The sequence below is a fragment of the Scyliorhinus canicula genome, chromosome 14 (genome assembly GCF_902713615.1).
Source record: "Scyliorhinus canicula chromosome 14, sScyCan1.1, whole genome shotgun sequence".
NCBI lineage: Eukaryota > Metazoa > Chordata > Chondrichthyes > Carcharhiniformes > Scyliorhinidae > Scyliorhinus > Scyliorhinus canicula.
Window position 1 is genome coordinate 155059030 of NC_052159.1, and position 23229 is coordinate 155082258.

Here is a 23229-nt window from a genome sequence, read left to right on the forward strand (position 1 = left end):
AATATCTCGAGGGCCGCACGTGGTCCCCGGGCTACAGGTTGCCCACCGCTGCTTTAGAGTTTCTCTTCGGTTTCTGACTAATTTATAACAGTGAACACTTACAGTAAAAGTGAAAGTAAATGTGTCATTTAGAATGTGAATGGTTTCTGTACTTGTACATTTTGATTAGATGCAATTTGCAAAAGCCGCCCTGCATAGGTGGAGTCTGTGAGGCATCGGTGTATAGACCACCGCAGAAGACACAGGGAGGGATTGGGTCAGTGGATCATGGCCTTTGTACCATGCTAGATTTCTGTATGTAGAATCTGCTAAAGCAGCACATGGATCAGCCAGGTAGCAAACAAAGATTCTGTTTATTCACAATATTACACCCTCCACTCCCCGAAGAGCCCGCCCCTTGACCTGTTTACAGGGGAACGCGTGTTCTGAGGAGGTCATCTGGAATCTTAACTGTCCTTATCTTGTGACCTCCCTGAGGGTTACAACGCTATCTGGAAAAGTTAGATTAAGGCAGGTGCAGAAGCTGTCCCCCCAACATCTGTGCTGCTCTCTGGCAGATGTTGAGAGAATTCTGTGACATGAAAGTAAGCAAAGGGGAGACTTCAAACTTTCAGTATCTTCATTTGAGATGTTGTAGAATGATGCAGTGCCGGAGGAGGTCATTCAGCCCATGAGTCCCTCTCTCCTGTTCTTCGCCGTTTTGTTTTCCAATAATGACCCAATTCAGCCAGGTCGTCGCAATCCGCTGTGTAAAAATAAAAGTTCTTATCACCCCCTCTGGTACATTTGCCAATAACTTTAATTCTCTGTCCCACGATTACTAACCCTCCTGCCAGTGGCAAACTGTGTCTCCTTATTTAATAATAATAATCTCTATTATTTTCACAAGCAGGCTTACATTAACAATGCAATGTAAGTTACTGTGAAAATCCCTTCGTCGCCACATTCCGGCGCCTGTTCGGGCACATTGAGGGAGAATTCAGAATGTCCAATTCGCCTAACAGCGCGTCTTTCGGAACTTGTGGGAGGAAACCGGAGCGCCCGGAGGAAACCCACGCAGACACGGGGAGAACGTGCAGACTCCGCACAGACAGTGACCCAAGCCGGGAATCGAATCCGGGTCCCTGGCGCTATGAAGCAACAGTGCTACCGTCACTCGATCCAAACCTTTAATTATAGTCTACTGATTGGTCACACAATTTGAAATTATCTAGTTGACCGGTACAAAAAAAGATAGAAATAGACAATTCAGGACCAGAATAACCACTAAACACTTCCATTGCTTGTCCTGTTGTGGATGAATATTTATTAAGGTTATGAAGATAAAATTAGCTGCTTTAATTACTGCAGCAAGACCTGCATTTATATAGCACCTCCCAAAGTGCTTCACAGCCAATTAAATATATTGTGAAGTTTAGTTATGTTATTATGTAGAAAACACAGCAGCTAACTTGCACAAAGCAAGCTCCCACAAACATTAATGTGACAATGGTCAGGTGATCTGCTCTTATAGTGATGTTAATTGATAAATATTGGTCAGGACACGGGGAGGAACAGCTCTGCTCTGACTGAAAATAATTCCCACGGGGTCTCTTGCGTGTACATTGAGATGGCTGAATGGGGTCAGGATTTGAAGTCTCATGCCAAATCTGGCACATCAGACAACTTCACATTCGATGATTTGCTCAGTTCTCTGGAGTGAGACTTGAACCCACAACTTTCTGACAAAGAGGGGAGAGAGCTAATCGCTGCGTCATGGCTGACATGTTGACAGGAAGATCTTGATCTGCGAGTTACTTGATCTTGACTGGTCAAGCACAGTAGCATAGTGATTAGCACAATTGCTTCACAGCTCCAGGGTCCCAGGTTCGATTCCCGCCTGGGGTCACTGTCTGTGTGGAGTCTGCACGTTCTCCCCGTGTGTGCGTTGGTTTCCTCCGGGTGCTCCGGTTTCCTCCCACAGTCCGAAGATGTGCAGGTTAGATGGACTGGCCATGCTAAAATGCCCTGAGTGTTGGATGGGGTTACTGGGTTATGGCGATAGGGTTGAGGTGTGCGGTTGGGAAGGGTGCTCTTTCCAAGAGCTGGTGCAGTCATGATGGGCCGAATGGCCTCCTTCTACACTGTAAATTCTATGAATCCATGAATCTATGACTACGGCTAAAGCACAACTGTTGGTAACGTTTGAGGCAGAGTTTTGTCCCCCAATTGCGGCCCAATACACTGGAGTGGACAGTGTGTATTGTGAATGAAATGAAAATGAAATGAAAATCGCTTATTGTCACAAGTAGGCTTCAAATGAAGTTACTGTGAAAAGCCCCTAGTCGCCACATTCCGGCGCCTGTTCGGGGAGGCTGGTACGGGTATTGAACCGTGCTGCTGGCCTACCTTGGTCTGCTTTAAAAGCCAGCGATTTTGCCCAGTGTGCTAAACCAGCCCCAGAATTTAGTGTCAGGCTAGAATTGTGCACTGTTCTGACACCCATGAAATTAAAGAGCCTGCTGGTTGCCATTGGTGGCACAATAGCACAGTGGTTAGCACTGTTGCTTCACAGCTCCAGTGTCCCAGGTTCGATTCCCGGTTGGGTCACTGTCTGTGCGGAGTCTGCACGTTCTCCCCGTGTCTGCGTGGGTTTCCTCCGGGTGCGCCGATTTCTTCCCACAAGTCCGAAAGACATGCTTGTTAGGTGAATTGGACATTCTGAATTCCCCCTTTGTGTACCCAACCGGGAGCCGGAATGTGGCGAGTAGGGGATTTTCACAGTAACCTCATTGCAGCATTGTAAGATTCGAGAATAGTACCATAATTTAAGAAAGGAGGAAGTGAGAAAGTTGGGAACTAAGGCAAAGTTATTTTTATTTAAATTTAGAGTTCCCAATTATTTTTTTTCAATTAAGGGGCAATTTAGCGTGGCCAATCCACCTCGCCTGCACATCTGTGTGTTGTGGGGGTGAAACCCACGCAGACACGGGGAGAATGTGCAAACTCCACACGGACAGTGACCCAGGGCCGGGATCGAACCCGGATCCTCAGTGCTGTAGGCAGCAGTGCTAACCACTGCGCCACCCTCTTAATTTCAGTGTTAGTGTAAGCCTACTTGTGACACTATTAAAGATTATTATTATTATCAATGCTGCCCCTATGTTGAACAGCCATTTGACATAAAGAATTAAACCGTGGAACTGTTCCCAACCAGCTGAGATGTAACTCCTACATTACAGAGAAAAGGGACGACAATTTAGGACAGCTCTATTAATTATGAAAGTAGATCATTGCTGATCTGTATCATGATGCATTTGAGGGGAAGCTAGATAAACAGTTGAGGGAAAGGATTCAATGTATGTGTTGAGAGGCTGAGATGGAGAAGTGCAGGAAGAAGCCCTTGTGGAGCAGAAACACTGAGACCAGTTTGACCAAATGGCCGATTTCTGCATTCTACATTCTTCTAATTCCATTTTCCCAATTTGACTTAGCACTCCTTAATACCCAGAACTAAGAAAAATCTATTGACCTCAGTTTTGGAACTGTTGATTGACTCCCAGCCTCATTAGCTTTTGTGGGAGAGAGATCCCGCTATGCAAGACCCTGGGCTGGATTCTCCATTATTGAGACTATGTCCCCGCGCCGGCGTCAAAACGGTGGAGTTTTACTCCTGAACTTCGTGCAAAACAGTGAAACGAACACCTCGCCCTGCAGGGGGCTAGCAGGGACCCAGAGTGAATCTCACAGCTTTTGCTGCAGATGCGGGCCCCCGGGTCAGAGGCCGCGCATGCACGCGGCAGCGGCGGCCGCACTGTGCTCCATGGCGGACTCAGACCGCGGAGCCAGACCCAAGAAAGAGACCCCCCGATCGGCCACGCGTCGGACCCTCAAACCCCACATAATCATTCCCCGGCTGCCTATCAGGCCCCCCCATTGTCTCCAATCCACCCGCCTCTGACCAAGGCGGCCGCGCGTGCGGCCACGCGAGCATCTCGACCGCCGATAGGTGGTTAGTTCCACGCCGTCGGGAACTCAGCCGGTCGTGGCCCCCTTGTGGCGCGGCGTACTTCCCGGTGATGCGACTTTCGCTGCCCGGAGAACCGCCGAACCTGCGCCGGGCCCGATTACGGCACCAAACTGGATTCTCCGTCCTGGTGCCGGCAGCAATTTCGGTGTTGGGGTGCGGAGAATCCAGCCCCCTTTACGTGGAGAAGTGCTTCCAGCATTGCCCCTGAATGACCCAGCTCAAAATGTCAAGTCATGCCTCCTTGTTTTGGACCATCCCCCTCGCCACACTCTACCCTACACTGTCCTCAACAACAATAGTCGTCGTGTGAATCCTAATTCCTATTTCTTGCCACCCACTCACCACTCAAGTCAAACTCGAGCTGCTGCGAACTTAATCATTTGAAGGCAGCTGTTCCGTTCCTTGTGTCTACACAAAATAATAAAAATGCTTTTCGGTTCCTTTTGCGCTAGTTTTGGGGGCAGAGTGAGCAGGAACAGTCTGCGACCTATCAACTCTGCGATCAGCTGATGTACCGTAATGGGAGAGGATGTATGTCAACCCCTCGAAAATATTACTCGTGCATAGGTCAACCCCCTAGTTTCTCGCTTAAGGCTTGATCTCAGAATCTTTCATGCAAGTATACACCGTACAGTGGAGAAAAATAAATTATCAAAGCTTTAAATCATAATACATCCTGGTTAGATCATCTGATTAGTTAACAAGATAAAATGTCAATGACTCTGATAGTAAACAGAGACAGAAAGTACAGATAACATTATGCAATATTTAATGCATTATTTAAATAAAATGACAGTATTGTATTAGGGTCGGAGTATTTATTGCAGCTAGTAAAGATTTGCCTGCGAATATTTTTTTTTTAAATTTAGATTAGCCAATGATTTTTTCCAATTAAGGGGCAATTTAGCTTGGTCAATCCACCTACTCTGCACATTTTTGGGTTGTGGGGGTGAAACCCACGCAGACACGGGGAGAACGTGCAAACTCCACACGGACAGTGACCCAGAGCCGGGATCGAACCTGGGACCTCAGCGCCGTGAGGCGGTTGTGCTAACCACTAGGCCACCGTGCTGCCCATTGCCTGCGAATATGAATACATTTTTTCAACTGTTTCGCTGTTTAAAATAAGTAGTGATCACTGAAACACGGAACTTCCTTAATTCCCCTAAATTTACAGAATTATATTTCTCACCCAAACACGTTGGTGCACGTACTGTATTTGTGCAATCAGAAGTCCTGCAAAGCAAGCAGTATCCATGTAATGTCCATGTTGTATAACTCCGACTACATTTGTCCATTTCAGAACATGTGATTTATGTTATTTAGCTAACAGTGTAAAATGGTGACTTGGAAATGCGTATATTTTTTTTTCATATTTCATCTGATATGACATCTCTTTCAGAAGGTACCGCCTCCAACAATGCAGCACTCCCTCAACACTGACCCTCTGACAATGTAGCATTTCCTCAACACTAAAACTCTGACAGTGCGGCTCTCCCTCAGTACTGACCCTCTGACAGTGCGGCACTCTCAGTACTGACCCTCTGACAGTGCGGCACTCCCTCAGTACTGACCCTCTGACAGTGCAGCAGGACCTCAGTACTGACCCTCTGACAGTGCAGCACCCCCTCGTACTGACCCTCTGACAGTGCAGCACTCCCTCAGTACTGACCCTCTGACAGTGCGGCACTCCCTCAGTACTGACCCTCTGACAGTGCAGCACTCCCTCAGTACTGACCCTCTGACAGTGCAGCATTCCCTCAATACTGACCCTCTGACAGTGCCGCACTCCCTCAGTACTGACCCTCTGACAGTGCCGCACTCCCTCAGTACTGGCTCATGACAGTGCAACACTCCCTCTGTATTGACCCACTGACAGTGTGGCACTCCCTCAATACTGACTCATGACAGTGCAGCACTCCCTCAGTACTGACCCTCTGACAGTGCGGCACTCCCTCAGTACTGACCATCTGACAGTGCCGCACTCCCTCAGTACTGGCTCATGACAGTGCAACACTCCCTCTGTACTGGCTCTGACAGTGCAGCACTCCCTCAGTACTGGCCCTGACAGTGCAGCACTCCCTCGTACTGACCCTCTGACAGTGCAGCACTCCCTCAGTACTGACCCTCTGACAGCGCCGCACTCCCTCAGTACTGGCTCATGACAGTGCAGCATTCCCTCAGTATTCACCCACTGACAGTGCAGCACACTCTCAGTATTGACCCTCTGACAGTGCAGCACTCCCTCAGTACTGACCCTCTGACAGTGCGGCACTCCCTCAGTACTGACCCTCTGACAGTGCGGCACTCCCTCAGTACTGACCCTCTGACAGTGCAGCACTCCCTCAGTACTGACCCTCTGACAGTGCAGCACTCCCTCAGTACTGACCCTCTGACAGTGCGGCACTCCCTCAGTACTGACCCTCTGACAGTGCGGCACTCCCTCAGTACTGACCCTCTGACAGTGCAGCACTCCCTCAGTACTGACCCTCTGACAGTGCGGCACTCCCTCAGTACTGACCCTCTGACAGTGCAGCACTCCCTCAGTACTGACCCTCTGACAGTGCAGCACTCCCTCAGTACTGGCTCTGACAGTGCAGCACTCCCTCAGTACTGACCCTCTGACAGTGCTGCACTCCCTCAGTACTGACCCTCTGACAGTGCGGCACTCCCTCAGTACTGACCCTCTGACAGTGCAGCACTCCCTCAGTACTGACCCTCTGACAGTGCGGCACTCCCTCAGTGCTGACCCTCTGACAGTGCAGCACTCCCTCAGTACTGACCCTCTGACAGTGCAGCAGGACCTCAGTACTGACCCTCTGACAGTGCGGCACTCCCTCAGTACTGACCCTCTGACAGTGCAGCACTCCCTTAGTACTGACCCTCTGACAGTGCAGCACTCCCTCAGTACTGACCCTCTGACAGTGCAGCCCTACCTCAGTACTGCCCCTCTGACAGTGCAGCACTCCCTCAGTACTGCCCCTCTGACAGTGCAGCACTCCCTCAGTACTGACCCTCTGACAGTGCAGCACTCGCTCAGTACTGACCCTCTGACAGTGCAGCACTCCCTCAGTACTGACCCTCTGACAGTGCGGCACTCCCTCAGTACTGACTCTCTGACAGTGCAGCACTCCCTCAGTACTGACCCTCTGACAGTGCAGCACTCCCTCAGTACTGCCCCTCTGACAGTGCAGCACTCCCTCTGTACTGACCCTCTGACAGTGCAGCACTCCCTCAGTACTGGCTCTGACAGTGATGCACGCTCTCTGCTTCCGCGCGGATTAGTAAAATGGAGTAAAGTATTTTGTCGCTTTTAAATAATCTGCCAGGTAAGAACAATTAATCAACCTGCAGTCCTGTTTGCCAGAAAAGGGTAGGCTGAGAGGCGACTTGATAGAAATTGTTTAAATGATAAAGTTTGTGGAGAAAATGGTTGTGTTTGTGAGTAAGACCAAAGCCAGAGACCATAAGTATAAGGTGGTCATCAGTAAATCCGATGGGGAATTCGGGAGAAATGTCTTTACCCAGGGAGTGGTGAGAATGTGAAAGGCGCTCCCACGGGGGAAAGCATGCATCTGAGGCCAGGGGGAGGCAGGTAAGTCGGTGTGGAGGAAGGAGACCAGCTGGACAAGAGAAAAACCTGCAGGGATGTGGGAGATTGGGACCAACTAGATTGCTCTTCAGAAGAAGTAGCACAAACTCAAACCGAGTAGGCACATTTTAATGGGCTGACAGGGTGGGGTGAAGTCGGGGAGGCAGGAGGATCATGAGCATAAATACCAGCAGAGACCAGATGGGCTGAAGGGTCTGTTTCTGTGCTGCAAATTCATGCCCATTACTTTAATGATGGATGTGTTTGTGATGTGTGGCGCATAAATGCTGATACAAGCAAAAACAATAAGTCACAGTTTTGTCGTTCACCATGTTGTCGCTATTCATTTCTTTTTTCTTTTTATATTAAAGATAAAGCCCCCCTATCCAAGAGTCTTATGGTGGTCTTAAGTACTTTGGCCTTTATTTTAACTGTACCTCTTCAGCAATACCAGCAGTACTTCATCTATAACCTACACGCAATAAAACAAGATCAGGAGGTAAGTTCTCTGCTGCAGGGGTTTTGAAACTGGGTCTGTACCGTGCCTTGGAAAGAGCACCCGACCTAAGCCCACACCTCCACCCTATCACCTTAACCAAGTAACCTCATCTGTGAATAATGACGTATTTCAATTTCGGGAAAATCCATCACAAATAACTATCATTCCAATTGGTAGGATTATAAAATAACAAAAAAGCATAGTCCAGAGATCCATTCCGTTAATGCCCAAGTTTTACTGCTACATATCAGGATGTGAGATTAAAACAACTTCCCCAGCCTAGGTTGGATGTCCTCCTGTTCAATTGTTTGTAATTAAAGTGGGAGTATGAAGACTGGCTGAACTTGTGGTGATAGTTTTCCAATATAACTTACTCACCTTGTTAACCAAAGATTAATCTGGAGCATGGAGCCTGAGGAGGGAGTCTTGTGCCCAGCGCAATGCCTCATGGAATGTATAGCGCAGACCATTTGGGAGCTATTCCGGTCTTTTTGTCTCATGCGAGCCTCGTCCTATTTTAGCTCATCTCCATCTCTCAGCATTATCTTCAAACTCATTAAATGCCCCTGAACCTTTTGCCTGGGAAAGTGAACTTCTCTTGCCTGGAAAATGGGTACAAGAGTAGAAAAGTTTAGAGGTTCACAGGCAGGAAAAGACCAGTTTATCTATCTCGCCTGCCTCAAGCTCATAAAGCCTCAAGGATTATGAGTACACACTTTATTCTCCTGCACCCCTTGTCCCTCACGCCTCTTCTCTCCCTCCTTCGACTCCCTCAGATGGTCAAAATTGGTCCAGGAGGTCACATAGTGCAAGTGTTCCCCATGAAAACTCTGATTGTCCATGTTCCAATCCTTTAGAGTTGTGTTTTTGAATTTGTGATTTTTGATCTCTTTCAGCTATGGCGAATCATCTGTGCTAGGATTATTTGTCTCGACCTGAAAGACTTATTCTGCAGTTGCCTTCTTATTTACAATTTTAGAATATTGGAAAGAAGATATGGCAGCCGAAAGTTTGCAGTATGTATCATTCCTGAAACTTTTACCCTTGTGTTTTCAGCATAAACTAGAATCATTCATATCTTGTCTTCCTTCCTCATCCTGAAGATTTGAATTTTTTTCACTTCCATAAATTGCAGCTCTGCCGCCTCAATCCGAACTTTCACCAAGTCCTGTTCACCCATTGATCCAACGTGCTCACTGACCTGCTCTGGCTCCAATTCCATTCATCAATGCCTCAATTTTCAAATTCTCTTTCTTGTTTCCAAATCCTATTCCTTTCTCCTCCCTATCTCTGTAACCTCCTGAGATCTTTGCGCTCCTTCGATTTTGAGTGCCCCAGATATTAATCACTCGCTGGGCAGCTGTGCTTTCGACTGCTGAGTGCTAAGCTCTGGGATTCTCTCCCTAACCCCTCCCCATATCTCTCTTCCTCTAAGACCGCCTCACAGAAACCTACTTTTTTTTAACCAAACTTTTGGTCACCTGTCCTAATATCTCCTTATAAGAGAAGGAGTAGGCCAAGCAGCCTCTTGAGTCTCCTCCACCAATCATCTAGATCATGGCTGATAATCCCCCTCAGTGCCATTTACCCCCTCACCATCTCCCGTACCAGCCTGCCCGAACAGACGCCGGAATGTGGCGACTAGGAGCTTTTCACAGTAACTTCATTTGAAGCCTACTTGTGACAATAAGCGATTTACATTCACCAGGGGCTGTTTAGCACAGGGCTAAATCGCTGGCTTTGAAAGCAGACCAAGGCAGGCCAGCAGCACGGTTTAATTCCCGTACCAGCCTCCCCGAACAGGCGCCGGAATGTGGCGACTAGGGGCTTTTCACAGTAACTTCATTTGAAGCCTACTTGTGACAATAAGCGATTTTCATTTCATTTAATTTCCATATCCCATGATATCTTCAGCATCTAGAATTCTATGGACCTCCATCTTGAACATACTCAGTGACTGAGTTTCGACCGCCCCCTAGGGTAGAGAATTCTAAAGATTTGACAGCCCCTGAGTGGAGGAATTCTTCTTAATCTCAGTCCTAAATGGCTTGCGCTTTATTCTGAGGTTATTTCCCCCCCGCAATCCCGGTTCTAGAAACCCCCGACCAGGGAAACGTCTATCTTGTCAAGCCCTGTACGAGTTGTGTTTGCTTCAGTGAGATCAGCGCTTATTCTTCTAAACCCTCGAGAAGGTCAATCTCTCCTTGTAGCACAGTCCTGCTGTCCCGGGCATTAACCTGGTGAACCTCTGCTGCACTCCCTCAATGGAAAGTACATCCTTCCTTAGGTAAGGAGACCAAAACTGTACGCAATACTCCAGGTGTGCTCTAACCAAGGTTCTACACAATTGAAGCTACACGGCTTTCCTCCTGTATTCAAATCCTCAAGTGCCAAAATACTACTTGCCTTCCCAATTGCTTGCTGCATCTGCATGTTGGCTTTCATAATCCTAATAATAATAATCTTTATTAGTGTCACAAGTAGGCTTACATTAACACTGCAATGAAGTTACTATGAAAATCCCTTAGTCGCCACACTCCGGAGCCTTTTTGGGTCGTTAATCAGAGGGACACATCTGTAGGCAATTGACAAAAAAACTGGAGGAAACAAAATGCAGTGAGTTACTGTGGATCTGGAACGTGATTTCTGTGAGGGTGGTGGAAGTTGGTCCAATGAGAACTTTCAAAAGGGAATTGGATGTAAACTTGAATAGGAAACGTTTGCAGCGCTATGGGGCAATAATAATCTAAGTAGACTCACATTAACACTGCAATGTAAGTTACTGTGAAAAGCCCCTAGTCGCCACATTCCGGCGCCTGTTCGGGTACACAGAGGGAGAATTCAGAATGTCCAGTTCACCGAACAAGCACGTTTTCCGGGACTTGTGGGAGGAAACTGGAGCATCCGGAGGAAACCCACGCAGACACAGGGAGAACAGTGCAGACTCCGCACAGACAGTGACCCAAGCCGGGAATCGAACCCTGGCAGCTGTGAAGCAACAGCGCTAACCCCTGTGCTACCGTTTCAGTGACTTATAGCTGAGAACACCCAGGTCCCTTTGGACATCAACACTTCCCAATCTTTTACCATTTAAGAAGTACTCTACACCTCCGTTCCTCCTGCCAAAGTGTACAACCTCCCATTTATCCACATTATATTCCATCTGCCATGTTCTTGCCCATTCACTAAGCCTGTCCAAATCCCCTTGAAGCACCTTTCTTTCCTTATCACAACACAGATTCTCACCTAGGTTTGAGTCATCCGCAAACTTGAGAATATTATATTTGGTCCACACACCCAAATCACTGACATATATTGTGGATGGTGGGGCCCAAGTGCTGATCCTTGCAGTACCCCAGCAGTCACAGCCTGTCAATCTCAGAATCATTCGGTTATTCCTACTGTTTTTCTCCCTTTAACAAATACATGCCTAAATATTACCCCTCTATCTCAAGTGCTGTAATTTTGTAATACTAATTTCCTGTGTGGGTCCTCTGAGCCTGAGTGTCTCTGCCTCTGGGACTGAGTGTCTCTGCCTCTGGGACTGAGTGTCTGCCCCTGGGACTGAGTGTCTGCCCCTGGGACTGAGTGTCTCTGCCTCTGGGACTGAGTGTCTGCCTCTGGGACTGAGTGTCTGCCCCTGGGACTGAGTGTCTGCCCCTGGGACTGAGTGTCTCTGCCTCTGGGACTGAGTGTCTCTGCCTCTGGGACTGAGTGTCTCTGCCCCTGGGACTGAGTGTCTCTGCCCCTGGGACTGAGTGTCTGCCCCTGGGACTGAGTGTCTGCCCCTGGGACTGAGTGTCTGCCTCTGGGACTGAGTGTCTGCCTCTGGGACTGAGTGTCTCCCCCTGGGACTGAGTGTCTGCCTCTGGGACTGAGTGTCTGCCCCTGGGACTGAGTGTCTCCCCCTGGGACTGAGTGTCTGCCCCTGGGACTGACTGTCTGCCCCTGGGACTGAGTGTCTCCCCCTGGGACTGAGTGTCTGCCTCTGGGACTGAGTGTCTGCCCCTGGGACTGAGTGTCTCCCCCTGGGACTGAGTGTCTGCCCCTGGGACTGAGTGTCTCTGCCTCTGGGACTGAGTGTCTGCCTCTGGGACTGAGTGTCTCTGCCTCTGGGACTGAGTGTCTCTGCCTCTGGGACTAAGTGTCTGCCTCTGGGACTGAGTGTCTGCCTCTGGGACTGAGTGTCTGCCTCTGGGACTGAGTGTCTCTGCCTCTGGGACTGAGTGTCTGCCCCCGGGACTGAGTGTCTGCCCCTGGGTCTGAGTGTCTGCCTCTGGGACTGAGTGTCTGCCTCTGGAACTGAGTGTCTGCCCCTGGGACTGAGTGTCTCTGCCCCTGGGACTGAGTGTCTCTGCCCCTGGGACTGAGTGTCTCTGCCCCTGGGACTGAGTGTCTCTGCCCCTGGGACTGAGTGTCTCTGCCTCTGGGACTGAGTGTCTCTGCCTCTGGGACTGAGTGTCTGCCCCTGGGACTGAGTGTCTGCCCCTGGGACTGAGTGTCTGCCCCTGGGACTGAGTGTCTGCCCCTGGGACTAAGTGTCTCCCCCTGGGACTGAGTGTCTCTGCCTCTGGGACTGAGTGTCTGCCCCTGGGACTGAGTGTCTGCCCCTGGGACTGAGTGTCTGCCTCTGGGACTGAGTGTCTGCCCCTGGGACTGAGTGTCTCTGCCCCTGGGACTGAGTGTCTGCCCCTGGGACTGAGTGTCTGCCCCTGGGACTGAGTGTCTGCCTCTGGGACTGAGTGTCTGCCCCTGGGACTGAGTGTCTCTGCCCCTGGGACTGAGTGTCTGCCTCTGGGACTGAGTCTCTGCCCCTGGGACTGAGTGTCTGCCTCTGGGACTGAGTGTCTGCCCCTGGGACTGAGTGTCTCTGCCTCTGGGACTGAGTGTCTCTGCCCCTGGGACTGAGTGTCTCTGCCCCTGGGACTGAGTGTCTCTGCCCCTGGGACTGAGTGTCTGCCTCTGGGACTGAGTGTCTGCCTCTGGGACTGAGTGTCTGCCCCTGGGACTGAGTGTCTGCCCCTGGGACTGAGTGTCTGCCTCTGGGACTGAGTGTCTGCCCCTGGGACTGAGTGTCTGCCTCTGGGACTGAGTGTCTGCCTCTGGGACTGAGTGTCTGCCTCTGGGACTGAGTGTCTGCCCCTGGGACTGAGTGTCTGCCTCTGGGACTGAGTGTCTCTGCCTCTGGGACTGAGTGTCTCTGCCCCTGGGACTGAGTGTCTCTGCCCCTGGGACTGAGTGCCTGCCCCTGGGACTGAGTGTCTGCCCCTGGGACTGAGTGTCTCTGACCCTGGGACTGAGTGTCTGCCTCTGGGACTGAGTGTCTGCCTCTGGGACTGAGTGTTTGCCTCTGGGACTGAGTCTCTGCCCCTGGGACTGAGTGTCTGCCTCTGGGACTGAGGGTCTCTGCCCCTGGGACTGAGTGTCTGCCCCTGGGACTGAGTGTCTGCCCCTGGGACTGAGTGTCTGCCTCTGGGACTGAGGGTCTCTGCCCCTGGGACTGAGTCTCTGCCCCTGGGACTGAGTGTCTGCCCCTGGGACTGAGTGTCTGCCCCTGGGACTGAGTGTCTGCCTCTGGGACTGAGTGTCTGCCTCTGGGACTGAGTGTCTGCCTCTGGGACTGAGTGTCTGCCTCTGGGACTGAGCGTCTGCCTCTGGGACTGAGTGTCTGCCTCTGGGACTGAGTGTCTGCCCCTGGGACTGAGTGTCTGCCTCTGGGACTGAGTGTCTGCCCCTGGGACTGAGTGTCTGCCTCTGGGACTGAGTGTCTGCCCCTGGGACTGAGTGTCTCTGCCTCTGGGACTGAGTGTCTGCCTCTGGGACTGAGTGTCTGCCTCTGGGACTGAGTGTCTCTGCCCCTGGGACTGAGTGTCTGCCCCTGGGACTGAGTGTCTGCCCCTGGGACTGAGTGTCTGCCCCTGGGACTGAGTGTCTGCCCCTGGGACTGAGTGTCTGCCTCTGGGACTGAGTGTCTGCCTCTGGGACTGAGTGTCTGCCTCTGGGACTGAGTGTCTGCCTCTGGGACTGAGTGTCTGCCCCTGGGACTGAGTGTCTGCCCCTGGGACTGAGTGTCTGCCTCTGGGACTGAGTGTCTGCCCCTGGGACTGAGTGTCTCTGCCCCTGGGACTGAGTGTCTGCCTCTGGGACTGAGTCTCTGCCCCTGGGACTGAGTGTCTGCCTCTGGGACTGAGTGTCTGCCCCTGGGACTGAGTGTCTCTGCCTCTGGGACTGAGTGTCTCTGCCTCTGGGACTGAGTGTCTCTGCCCCTGGGACTGAGTGTCTCTGCCCCTGGGACTGAGTGTCTGCCTCTGGGACTGAGTGTCTGCCTCTGGGACTGAGTGTCTGCCCCTGGGACTGAGTGTCTGCCCCTGGGACTGAGTGTCTGCCTCTGGGACTGAGTGTCTGCCCCTGGGACTGAGTGTCTGCCTCTGGGACTGAGTGTCTGCCTCTGGGACTGAGTGTCTGCCTCTGGGACTGAGTGTCTGCCCCTGGGACTGAGTGTCTGCCTCTGGGACTGAGTGTCTCTGCCTCTGGGACTGAGTGTCTCTGCCCCTGGGACTGAGTGTCTCTGCCCCTGGGACTGAGTGCCTGCCCCTGGGACTGAGTGTCTGCCCCTGGGACTGAGTGTCTCTGACCCTGGGACTGAGTGTCTGCCTCTGGGACTGAGTGTCTGCCTCTGGGACTGAGTGTTTGCCTCTGGGACTGAGTCTCTGCCCCTGGGACTGAGTGTCTGCCTCTGGGACTGAGGGTCTCTGCCCCTGGGACTGAGTGTCTGCCCCTGGGACTGAGTGTCTGCCCCTGGGACTGAGTGTCTGCCTCTGGGACTGAGGGTCTCTGCCCCTGGGACTGAGTCTCTGCCCCTGGGACTGAGTGTCTGCCCCTGGGACTGAGTGTCTGCCCCTGGGACTGAGTGTCTGCCTCTGGGACTGAGTGTCTGCCTCTGGGACTGAGTGTCTGCCTCTGGGACTGAGCGTCTGCCTCTGGGACTGAGCGTCTGCCTCTGGGACTGAGTGTCTGCCTCTGGGACTGAGTGTCTGCCCCTGGGACTGAGTGTCTGCCTCTGGGACTGAGTGTCTGCCCCTGGGACTGAGTGTCTGCCTCTGGGACTGAGTGTCTGCCCCTGGGACTGAGTGTCTCTGCCTCTGGGACTGAGTGTCTCTGCCTCTGGGACTGAGTGTCTGCCTCTGGGACTGAGTGTCTGCCTCTGGGACTGAGTGTCTCTGCCCCTGGGACTGAGTGTCTGCCCCTGGGACTGAGTGTCTGCCCCTGGGACTGAGTGTCTGCCCCTGGGACTGAGTGTCTGCCCCTGGGACTGAGTGTCTGCCTCTGGGACTGAGTGTCTGCCTCTGGGACTGAGTGTCTGCCCCTGGGACTGAGTGTCTGCCTCTGGGACTGAGTGTCTGCCTCTGGGACTGAGTGTCTGCCTCTGGGACTGAGTGTCTCTGCCCCTGGGACTGAGTGTCTGCCTCTGGGACTGAGTGTCTGCCCCTGGGACTGAGTGTCTGCCTCTGGGACTGAGTGTCTGCCTCTGGGACTGAGTGTCTGCCTCTGGGACTGAGTGTCTCTGCCTCTGGGACTGAGTGTCTCTGCCTCTGGGACTGAGTGTCTGCCTCTGGGACTGAGTGTCTCTGCCTCTGGGACTGAGTGTCTGCCTCTGGGACTGAGTGTCTGCCTCTGGGACTGAGTGTCTGCCCCTGGGACTGAGTGTCTGCCCCTGGGACTGAGTGTCTGCCTCTGGGACTGAGTGTCTGCCTCTGGGATTGAGTGTCTGCCTCTGGGACTGAGTGTCTCTGCCTCTGGGACTGAGTGTCTGCCCCTGGGACTGAGTGTCTCTGCCCCTGGGACTGAGTGTCTGCTCCTGGGACTGAGTGTCTCTGCCCCTGGGACTGAGTGTCTGCTCCTGGGACTGAGTGTCTGCCCCTGGGACTGAGTGTCTGCCCCTGGGACTGAGTGTCTGCCCCTGGGACTGAGTGTCTGCCCCTGGGACTGAGTGTCTGCCTCTGGGACTGAGTGTCTCTCCCTCTGAGCCTGGAGCTCCAGGTTCGAGTCCCCTCCCCAGGACTTGATGGCCAAGGAAGGTGCGTTCATAACACGGCCACGCAGGTTACGTGTCAACCTGCAAAATCCTTCCAAACGCACTGGGAGTGGGAGAGGCTGCTTGTCAGCCACGCTTGATGCAGATTGATGCAGGCCTCAAGTTAGAAGCCTCTGGCGACAGCTAGCCACCTGTTCCAAGGATAACTAGCTATAGAAACAGGCAAATGTTTGACTTGGTGCACCATTAGATGCAGGAAGAAACTTGGAATTAGAATAGATACTAGTATTTTCCCCACTCCTTATACTGTAGTATATATCGAACCCAGAGATTTAGGCTCAAAGGCAGGGACGCTACCCACTGCACCACAGGGCCCCCAAAGAATCTATTATAAAATTGAAGGAAATTACTGGGGATGCTGGAATCTGAAACAAAAACCATAAATGCTGAAAAATCTCAGCAGATCTGACAGCACCTGTGGAGAGAGAACGGAGCTAACGTTTCGAGCCTGGGTGACTCTTTGTCAAGTCTGTTGTAAAAGATGTGCGAATTGGACACTTAGAAAATATCAGTAGGGTCAGGCAGAGTCAACATGGATTTATGAAAGTAAAATCATGTTTTTAGTTCTCTCTTCCTCCTTCCTTAAATAGTGGAGTTACATATGCAAATACAGGCACCATTCCGGAATCTCGAGAATGTTGAAAGTTTTAAAAAATAAATTTAGAGTAGCCAATTAAGGGGCAGTTTAGTGTGGCCAATCCACCTACCCTGCAGACACGCGGAGAATAGAAAGCTCCACACGGACAGTGACCCGGGGCCGAGATCAAACTCGGGTCCTCAGTGCCGTGAGGCGGCAGTGCTAACCACTGCGCAGCCGTGCTGCCCTCAGAATGCTGAAAGTTAATAATAATACTCTTTATTGTCACAAGTAGGCTTACATTAACACTGCAATCAACTTACTGTGAAAAGCCCCTAGTCGCCGCACTCCGGCGCCTTTTCGGGTACACAGAGGGAGAATTAAGAATGTCCTGAAAGTTGCATTATTATCTCTACAGCCACTCTGGGATGTTGATTATTGGATGCTGGGATTTATCAACTTGCAGTCCCATTAATTTCTCCAGTAATAGTTTAAAAACAAAATTCGAATTGAGCGGCAGTTTACCGTGGCCAATCCACCGACCCTGCACATCTTTGGGTTGTGGGGGTGAGACCCACGCAGACTTGGGGAGAACGTGCAAACTCCACATGGACAGTGACCCAGGGCTAGGATCGAACCCGGGTCCTCAGCACCATGAGGCAGCAGTGCTAACCACTGTCCCTCCTTGACGCCCGCCAACACATTTTTGCTCATATTAATTCCCTTCAGTTCCTCATTCTGACTAGCCCCTTGGTTGTTGTTATTTTTGCGACATTTCTTGTACCAGCCTCCCCAAACAGGCGCCGGAATGTGGTGACTAGGGGCAAACAGTTAACCCACTTTTCCTTTTGGGTTTTTATGTCTTAAAGGAATTTATTCTGTAAATACTTGACTTACCTGTCCATTGTTTCCCAATCTACAACAACCAGTTGACCCCTCAAGCCTTGATAGTTTCCCTTGTTTAGATTTAGAACCCTTATTTTGGATTGAACAAGTGTGTTTAAGCGTAATGGAAAATTCTACCATTTATGGTCACTCTTCCCTAAAGGTTATTTTACAAGATCATTAATTAGCTGTCTCATTGCAGAATGCTATATCTAAAATAGCCTGTTCCTCAGTTGGTTTTTCAACATACTGTGCCAGAAAATCATCTCATACACATTCCAAGAATCTGCCCTCTGCACATGGTGCTGATTAGGTTTACCCACCAATATATATACTGAGGGCCCCCATGATTATGCTACTACCTTTGTTACAGGCACCTCTATAATTTCCTGATTTACACCATGCCTTACATGTTTGGTGGAGGTAAACAACTCCTCCCAATGCTTGCTGCCCATTGCTGTTCCTTAGCTCCATCCAAACTGATTCTACGTCTGTTCTTCCGATCTAAGATCCTTTCTCACTAATGTACTGCTCTAAACCCTTATTAGCAACACTACCCCACCTCCTTTTCCCTTTTCCCTGTCCTTCCTAAATGTCAAATATCCTTATGTGACTTGGTGTCAAATCGTTGTTTGACAATGCTCCTGAGAGTTTTAGTATGTCAAAGGTTCGATTTAAATGTAGGTTTTTATCATTCACTGAAACTCGGAGTTGGGGTTAGTCATTGACTGGAAATGTCATACTGGAGGAGGAACTGCGAAGTTGGTGTTAAGGTACATTGTTGGGGTGGAAAGGTGTGTGTTGTACATGACGAGCGAGAGAGCATGATGACAAAAACAAGTCGTAAAAAAAATGTTCCGTTGCCTCATACTAACCTTCACTGGCAAGTTGATAAAAGTAAATACCTCAGGATTTTAAATCAATTTGGATTTGTTTCTGAAAAAGTACAGTCTACCCATTCTGTTGTTTAATGCTGAAAAGACATTGAACAGACTTTTCACATGATGTGTAGACTATGTGGAAACTGCACAACACCCAAAATTAGTGCAAGAGGAAATAGTGGCCTATTAGCCAGATGGTGAAACAGGAAATGAAGAAAACGTTTAGCAGCAAACTCACCCCGATTACTTACGATGAACTCAGTTGATGGTTGAGCTTATGTTAATTCACTAAAAAGAATCTGTTACATGTCTTCCCTTTTCCATACTCAGACTCCTTGATGTATTCCATGTCAGTGAAAAGTAGATCAACATGCAAGTAAAAAGTATCAGCTCTTTTCAAATTTTCTTTCACACAAATTGCGTTGAGTGAATCATAATGATTCAAATCGCTCAAGTGTGGGAAATAATTGGAAACGGATTTTGAATGAAAATGATTAAAAGTTCTTGGTGTGTGAGCATTGCTGGCTAAGCCGGCTAAGCTGGCTAAAAGACATTTATTGTCTTTCAGAAAGTGGGGGCCCACCTTGAACTGCTGCAACCCCTGTGGTGTAGGTGCACCAATAGATTAGGTAGGAAGGGCATTCCAGAATTTCCACCTAGCAGCGATGAAGAAACAGTGATATAGGTCCAAACTGGAATGGTATGTTACTGATTAGGGGAATCTGCTACCATTGTGGCTCTAAGTGGTAGAGGTTGCAGGTTTAGAAGGTGCTGCTGAAGAGGCCTTGGTTGCGGTGAACCTTGTAGATCATTTGGTTGTAAGAATATAGATGCCGCCATGGTGCAGGTTTGGGAGTTAAATTTGATAAAATGTCACGTTCCTCTAAGTGTAATTAGTTTCATGTAATTATTTTCAGTTGGTCACAATAAACTTTGCTCTCTTTGCTATGTAGTCTTTCCTTCTGGGTTCCTGGGTGCTGTCTGCAGTTATGGACTTACTGCTGGTGGAAACCCTACATCAAACACTCGACATGTCTGTGAGCATCTTGCCATCTGGTTTGTAAGTTAACATTCATTTCTTCTTTTATTTTGTTCCAGAGAAATGCCTTGTTTTCCAGGATTGTGTATCTCTGCAATTCTCTACCTCAGAGAGCTGTGGATTCTCAGTCACCAAGTACGTTTAAGACTGTAATCGATAGATTTTTGGCAATCAAGGGATATGGAGGAAGGGCGGGAAAATGGAGTTGAGGTCAGAGATTAGCCATGATCCTATTGAACGGTAGAGCAGGCTCTAGCGGCTGTACACACTCGGCCGCCTTGTATGTTCTAATGAATGTTGGATTGTTGAAGGCACTATGTTTTGGATGAGATGTTAACAAAAGAAAGATTTGCTTTTGTATGGCACCTTTCACGGATGTCCCAAAGTTCTTTACAATGTTTTAAGTGTAGTCACTTGTTGTGAAGTAGAACATGCTGCTGCCAATTTGCAGACAGCAAGCTCCCTCAAACAGTAATATAGTAATGGCCAGATTATTTGTTTTAGTGAGAGATTGAGAGATAAATATTGGCCAGCACAAACTCCCCCTGCTCTTCTTTGAAACATCCATGGGATCGTCTGTGGGAGGGCAGACAGGGATCACAGATGAAGATCTCACACAAAAGACGTCACTCCCGACCATGCAGCACTCCCTCTGTTCTGCTTGTGAAAGTTGCTATACAAATACAAAACTTTCTTTAAATGTCCTTGTAAATGGCGTTCCTTGAATTTCTAATGGCTCTGAAACCTGTGCTGTCATTGTCAGAGGACACCATTGAAGGTGAAACCTGGATGGGGAATAGTGAGTACATTGTAGGCCGTTGTATAACATGGTGTTAGGCTCATTGTACTGTCGTACACTTCACCCCTTGCTCTAACCTTTCAATGAACCACCTGCTTTATTAATATTGGTTATTCTTAATGATGCACACTCTTGAATGGATTTTTTTCTGTAAAATATTTACTTTGATCACATTATAAATGTTATCTTTGTTATAATAACATTCAGCATTTTTCACTTTTGCAAAACTGCAGCTAAAATGTCTGTTTCTTTGATATTCGCCACGGTCCAAACTAAATTGTTGGTTATCAAGGTCCCAGTGATTGTGAAATCAAGAATAAATATGGTTGGAAAAGGCCATTTAATACCTCAATCCACGCAAACACCCCCCAACCCCCATCAAATCTCCAGCTGTCTCTTAAGTATCAAATCCCGTTCCCTTCCAAAGCTAAAAATGTCAGAATATCTCTAATCGTCTATTGTCCAGTTACACTAGTGATTAATCTTTATCACTGCACCACCTTCAGGTCTGGTGTGTCCTGATGATAATACATTGGACCAAATTTTCGAACAAGAATGTGTATTGACGTTGCATGCTGTTGTTGACATGTAAGTCGGTCAGCAAATTGGCGATGAAAAGCGGCCATATGAATTGAAAATCTGCAGGGCTTATTGCGCAATTTGCACCACTATGGTGATTGCTTCATGCAAAAGACATCTTGCTCTGAAACTCCCCGTTTATTTATAAGGACCTGCTTGATTTGCATATTGGCTGTTAAACTCGCCACATAATGCAGGAGCCCATAATGAATAGCATAAATACCCTTTTAAAACATAATAATTACTGCCAATGAATCTCTCCAGCTCAGAAAGGTAGCAGTTTAAATTGTGGGGTCCTATTCCTTCAGGTAGTAATTTCTTCCAGAGGTCTAAAATATTTTGGAACAAAAAATATTTTTCCCCCCCTCTCTTTCTGAATCCAACCTCCCTTTCCCTCACTTCATTTCACTTTCTGTTCCTGATTTTATTCTCATTCACCCGATTTCCTTTTTAATTGTTCCACTGTTTCTTTTTCAGTCCTTAAATTTGATTGGTTAAGGAGATACACTTATTCTCCAATCAGTCACTGAGGCCCCAGATGCCCTGTTGCCCTCACTGCGCCATTACCAGCTCACTCTTCTGGCAAGTAATAGGATAAGATTTTTTGAGCTTGAAAGGTGAGGCCTGAACTAAGGGGACATTGAGCAAGTTGCCACAATCCTGCTAAATATCTGGCTCATTTATGCAGGATGAGAACTGAACAGTTTCAGTGCAACCTTTTCTGGCTTGACGATCCAGCAATATAATGGTAAATGGCTAAATTACAAAGAAGCATTATTTCATTACCAAATCTTTAAGTGATGTGTAAGCATTTATTTAGACTATACTTGGTGAGAGCAGTTTTACAGACCATTACATAGAATTACATTCACCTGGAGCCCTGACAAACTTTCTTCCTTCCGCAAGCACCGTCAGAACAAATAAATTGGTCACTCTTGTGGCTGAGTGTGTGAACACAGCTATTGCATTTACATAGTCACCCTTTGTCAAAAGCATTTCATTGTGCAGCATACTTTGAGACAACTGAACAGGCCACACAGAAACTGTGATAGGACCACACAAATAATTGTCTAGTTGCAAGTATGTGTCATTTTCCTTTTTTTTGGTTAAAAGGCACGCATCGCTGCCTTTCATTATTTACATGTCACTGATGTTGATGTTGCTGAGCGAGCGGAAGCTGCCAGTTCTGAAGCTTTTCCGCCGTACACTCCGCAGGTAGTTCCGATAGTAAATGACGCTGATCACTCTGGCCTGAAAGTGCTTTGACACTATATAATACAGGATCATGTCAAGGCAAGTGCTAAGGTTCATCAGGAACGTAGTGAAGGCAGCCCAGGCATTGAAATCAGTGTGGCCGCTTTGTAACAGTAATAAAACAAAACAGATATGATAGGGAACAAAACAAACCAGTACTTGAACAATAAGTGTCACAATTATTTTGATGGATTTTTCTTTAGTTTTTGGCTTCAGTTTTGACGTTTTTCCTTTAAGGAGATTGTTGATGATGGTGCAGTAACATCCTATCATGATGAAAAGGGGCAGGAGGAAAAATAAAATCACCCGGACAAAGTTCACGCTGTTGGCTTCCTTCAAGTGAATGATGTCGAGCATTTTTAGGCAGGTTGTGAAGTTCGAGACCTTGTCGGGGTCGTTCTTTGAAAACATCAATGGCAGAACAGACACAGTGGTCATTATCCAGATTCCGATGCAGCTTACCGCAGCTTTGCCGATGTGGCGCAGCTCCTTGCTGTGTTTGGGTTGGACCACTGCCATGTAACGGTCAACACTGATGAAGGCTAAAAGCCACAGGGCAATACTGGGGTAAAATATAGTGAACGCAGCATTGATGCGGCAGAAGACGTTACCAAAGGGCCAGTAGTTCTTCCCATAGTAGATCATCCGGAATGGAAGCAGTATTACAAAAATGACATCCAGCAGAGCGACATTCGTCATATATATGTTCACAGATGTGGCTTTTTTGGTGGTGCAGCTGAAGACCCAGATTGCAGTCACATTAACAGCCAGCCCGATTATGAAAACAGTGCTGTAGAAGATAATCGCCCCTATTCTGAACTCCAGGGGCTGCAGGTCCGAGAGATTGCTGTTCTGTATTTCCATTTTTAATATATTGGTTTGAGACTTTCATAACCCTGGAACACAGGTGTGTGAATAAAAAATAAGTTAACGCTTGATAAATAATTATCGCACCTGTTTTTCAGAGCAGCTAGTCCCAGTTTGTTCAGTCTGAATCAAAGTTCAGGTGTTTTTTTTTAA

At 48.8% G+C, this 23229-nt stretch overlaps 2 protein-coding genes across 3 annotated transcripts in view; one reads left to right on the forward strand and one right to left on the reverse strand.

Moving 5' to 3' along the window:
- Nucleotides 1–7578: 7578 nt before the first annotated feature.
- ubac2 (UBA domain containing 2) overlaps nt 7579–23229 on the forward strand; it is a 247143-nt gene continuing 231492 nt past the window's right edge. The window contains exons 1-4 of the mRNA XM_038817954.1: nt 7579–7604; nt 7899–8100; nt 8997–9116; nt 19492–19598. Coding sequence (XP_038673882.1) covers nt 7579–7604; nt 7899–8100; nt 8997–9116; nt 19492–19598 — 455 coding nt within the window. The remainder of the gene's footprint in view (nt 7605–7898; nt 8101–8996; nt 9117–19491; nt 19599–23229) is intronic.
- Nucleotides 21748–23229, reverse strand: part of gpr18 (G protein-coupled receptor 18) — a 54607-nt gene continuing 53125 nt past the window's right edge. For both annotated transcript variants that reach the window (XM_038817689.1, XM_038817688.1), the window contains exon 2: nt 21748–23105. In XM_038817689.1, the coding sequence (XP_038673617.1) occupies nt 22093–23073 (981 nt within the window). In that variant the 5' untranslated portion in view covers nt 23074–23105 and the 3' untranslated portion in view covers nt 21748–22092. The remainder of the gene's footprint in view (nt 23106–23229) is intronic.